We start from the raw sequence: 3,987 nt of genomic DNA on the forward strand, positions 1-3,987 counted from the left end.
CACGTAGGCATAGGGACGCACACAGAAATTGAGCTCGGAATGCCTGAGTCTTCATAGTCGAAATTAGCGTGAGAAGATCCGTTTCGGATATAGCCTCCATGGTTAATGGGCCAAAGTATATTTCTGTATATTTTCATTTCATCCTTTCATTTGATGTTTGAAGCTATGTATAAAGGAAAATGCTGTGATGCATACTGTGAGCGATTAAGGTTAATACCTGTAAAATATAGTAATTGTAACCACACACCAATATATTGATATCTTCATATTGAAAGATTTACAAAATATTTTCCTTCGTCTTCTTTGACTAGATTTAAACAGATAATGATGTATTAAAGGTAAGAATTTCATAATTTAAGATTATTTACCATATGCAATTCTGATTTTTATTTGTGTCTACACTTATACTCTATAGCTTATATGACACTGAAGATTTCATCAATGAAAAATGTTAGAGGAGCCCCTGTTTTCTAAAGTGAACCACTACCCTTCTGAAAATCTGAGCACGTCCCTGTATAAAAATGCACGTTTTCAGTGCAAAACCAAGACCTCCAGCTGACTCGGAGGTCCCTTGGTTGCTCCGCTGCAAGTGTCCATGAAAGAATCTCATGACCCTCCTCCCTACCTATGAATAGCCAGGCCCCTGTCAGCCCCTTTTATTCAGCTCATCACATGTCTTTACAATCAATTACTAATTTCGTCTCCATAACTACAACAGTTCCTATCGACGTTCACCCTAAATAACATCCTAATACAACCGGATACCACTCTCCCTGTTCACTTCCTTTAATCACACTAATTACTAATGACGATCTCCCTGAAACCAATCCTTCCCTTTTCTGAAGTCCAGCGAATCCTAGTGAAGATTTCCTCCATCGCCGTCGTAGGAGTCCTTGCACTCCCTGATGGCTCTCTTGCCCTTCGGAACGTCGTCCGGGAAGGCCTCTCGAGGTGGCACGAGCGAAAACATCGTGATGTTACGAGCATACTGCTTCGATTGGCGGAACTTCTCGTCCGTCCCGTGCAGCCGGTCGAGGATCCCCAACACGCCGTAGCACTGGTTGAATCTGCAAGTGGTCAAGTGGTTAGAGAGCATTCCTGGCATTTCATCACGATTATTAGAGTGGGAGGCCGTAGCCAAAGCTTGTTCAAAGGTATAAGGAATTGAGGGATAAAGTGTGCTCCTTGAAAGTTTTATTTTCAAGGGAAATGACATGATGATTTCAAATATGTTCAATCTTATGGATAAGTATTTCTTGGGATATGATACGGTGTCTGATTATCCATCAGAGGCTACTGGCTAGACCTCATACTCCATTTCTTTACGGAGGCAAAGATGCACTTGACATGATGGCGATTTGTTGCATCCATCTAGTCATAGGCAACCGAAGATGACCAAAGATGAGTTACAAAAAAGTACTAAACCGTAGATCGTTTTCAAAATTGTTAAAGAGAAGGATGTTCAAGAATATGGAGAACGAGTTAAGGATGGTAAGAAAGTAGAATAGAAGAGACCCATGCAGTAAGAACAATGCGGATTAGAACGAGTCACCAGCATGCTTTGAGGAGAAGGAGAAAATTCGATGAAAACAAAAGAAATATATTATGAATTTTGGAGGTATGTCGACTAGGGCCCACATCTTAGGCGAAAGAAGCTTGCTGGAGCACATGCCGAGATGTGCAAAGGGAAGGCCAGAGAAGTCCCAGGATCCCAAGAAGGACGCGCGCATAAATGTCCTATGAAGTCGGCTTCAGGGTGTGGGTTTGAAGATAATCGTATTTCTCAGGAAAAATCTAAAACATAAAAGGCCTCATAGGACTGCAGGTACTAGGAGAGAGATAGGAGATTCAACATAAGGTTGGACATCAGAGGGAAGATTTTCAAGGTCTATTTAGCGATTTATACGCTTTTTTATTATTTTTTTATCGTCATCGAAGCTTTGTATCTCGATTGGAGGCATGAGTTGGTCTAATAAATATTTTATACTTTAACTATTCTAGAAATAGAAAGAGCTAAGTGAAGAGGTTATCTACCTAAGCAAGTACCCTTTGTATATCCCACATATGTGCTAATAATGTAAAAAAGATAAACATTGGTTTCCTGAACATTCATCAACAACTATAAGTAAGAAAATAACATCGACGTCCATATGACTTCATTGTTTACGTTTTCGTCTGAGCAAACGCGCCTGACTGAAAAGTTACTCCAAAGACTAACACTCTCGTTAATTCCCAAAGCCATTTCTGGGTCGGGAATTACCGCACGAGCGTTGACATAACGCGATCCCATGATTAGGAAGTCCTCAGTGCATGGCGATCGTTGCGTGTAGATTGAAAAAAGCGGTGGAAAAATTATCCCGTGTGATCAACGATATGGAGCAATGTCTTTGCGTGCGATGATCCCTTATCTAATATACAAAAGAGCTAAAGTACCGAAGTTAAAGCTCAGTCCATGCATATTGCAACTAGGCAATTGCAAATCGATCCTATTCAGTCATATCCCATCCGGAAGTTAATTAAAGATCTAGCATCGAAGGAGTGGATATAGTAGCTATATACATTCGTCCAAGAAACAAATTAACTTTAGGAAAAGGTATGCAAAAAGAGCTATAAAATGTTATAAAAGCATTTCGTACTGAAACACTACAAGCTTGCTGAAGCACATGCCGAGATGTGCAAAGGGAAGGCCAGAGAAGTCCCAGGATCCCAAGAAGGACGCGCGCATAAATGTCCTATGAAGTCGGCTTCAGGGTGTGGGTTTGAAGATAATCGTATTTCTCAGGAAAAATCTAAAACATAAAAGGCCTCATAGGACTGCAGGTACTAGGAGAGAGATAGGAGATTCAACATAAGGTTGGACATCAGAGGGAAGATTTTCAAGGTCTATTTAGCGATTTATACGCTTTTTTATTATTTTTTTATCGTCATCGAAGCTTTGTATCTCGATTGGAGGCATGAGTTGGTCTTTAAATATTCTTTACTTAACTTTTCCTAGAAAGAGCTAAGTGAAGGGGTTATCTACCTAAGCAAGTACCCTTTGTATATCCCATATCTGTGCTAATAATGTCAAAAAAATAAACACTAGTTTCCTGAACATTCATCAACAACTATAAGTAAAAAAATAACATCGACGTCCATATGACTTGATTGTTTACGTTTTCGTCTGAGCAAACCCGCGTGACTGAAAAGCTACTCCAAAGACTAACACTCTCGTTAATTCCCAAAGCCATTTCTGGGTCGGGAATTACCGCACGAGTGTTGACGATAACACGGTCCCATGATTAGGAAGTCTTCAGTGCAAGGCGATCGTTGCGTGTAGATTGAAGAAAGCGGTGAAAATTTTAACCCGTCTGATCAACGATATGGAACAATGTCTTTGCGTGCGATGATCCCTCATCTGACATACAAAGCAGCTGAAGTACCGAAGTTAAAGCTCAGTCCATGCATATTGCAACTAGGCAATTGCAAATCGATCCTATTCAGTCATATCCCATCCGGAAGTTAATTAAAGATCTAGCATCGAGTTCGGATATTGTAGCTATTTCTTCCATTCGTCCATGAACAAATTACTTTAGGAAAGGTATGAAACAAGGGATATAAAAAGTATAAAAGCATTTCGTTCTGAACACTACAAGGAAATAACTTAAAATGTCGTCATTCCCTTCGAAACAAGAACTTACTTGAGGAAATAACTTCAAACGTCGTCCTTCCCTTCGAAACAAGAACTTACTTGAGGAAATAACTTCAAACGTCGTCATTCCCTTCGAAACAAGACCTTACTTGAGGAAATAACTTCAAACGTCGTCATTCCCTTCGAAACAAGACCTTACTTGAGGAAATAACTTCAAACGTCGTCATTCCCTTCGAAACAAGAACTTACTTGAGGAAATAACTTCAAACGTCGTCATTCCCTTCGAAACAAGAACTTACTTGAGGAAATAACTTCAAACGTCGTCATTCCCTTCGAAACAAGAACTTACTTAAGGA

The 3,987-nt window shown here is 40.0% G+C and overlaps 1 protein-coding gene across 3 annotated transcripts in view; it reads right to left on the reverse strand.

The window, feature by feature from the left end:
• Positions 1-372: 372 nt before the first annotated feature.
• The window catches only part of LOC122267981 (fatty acid hydroxylase domain-containing protein 2), an 8,170-nt gene continuing 4,555 nt past the window's right edge, over positions 373-3,987 (reverse strand). For all 3 annotated transcript variants that reach the window (XM_043038215.2, XM_043038214.2, XM_086531787.1), the window contains exon 7: positions 373-1,067. In XM_043038215.2, coding sequence (XP_042894149.2) covers positions 857-1,067 — 211 coding nt within the window. In that variant the 3' untranslated portion in view covers positions 373-856. The remainder of the gene's footprint in view (positions 1,068-3,987) is intronic.

Source organism: Penaeus japonicus, unplaced genomic scaffold, assembly GCF_977035675.1.
Source record: "Penaeus japonicus unplaced genomic scaffold, GWHDUDI00000001_assembly GWHDUDI00000036, whole genome shotgun sequence".
In the NCBI taxonomy this organism is placed as follows: domain Eukaryota; kingdom Metazoa; phylum Arthropoda; class Malacostraca; order Decapoda; family Penaeidae; genus Penaeus; species Penaeus japonicus.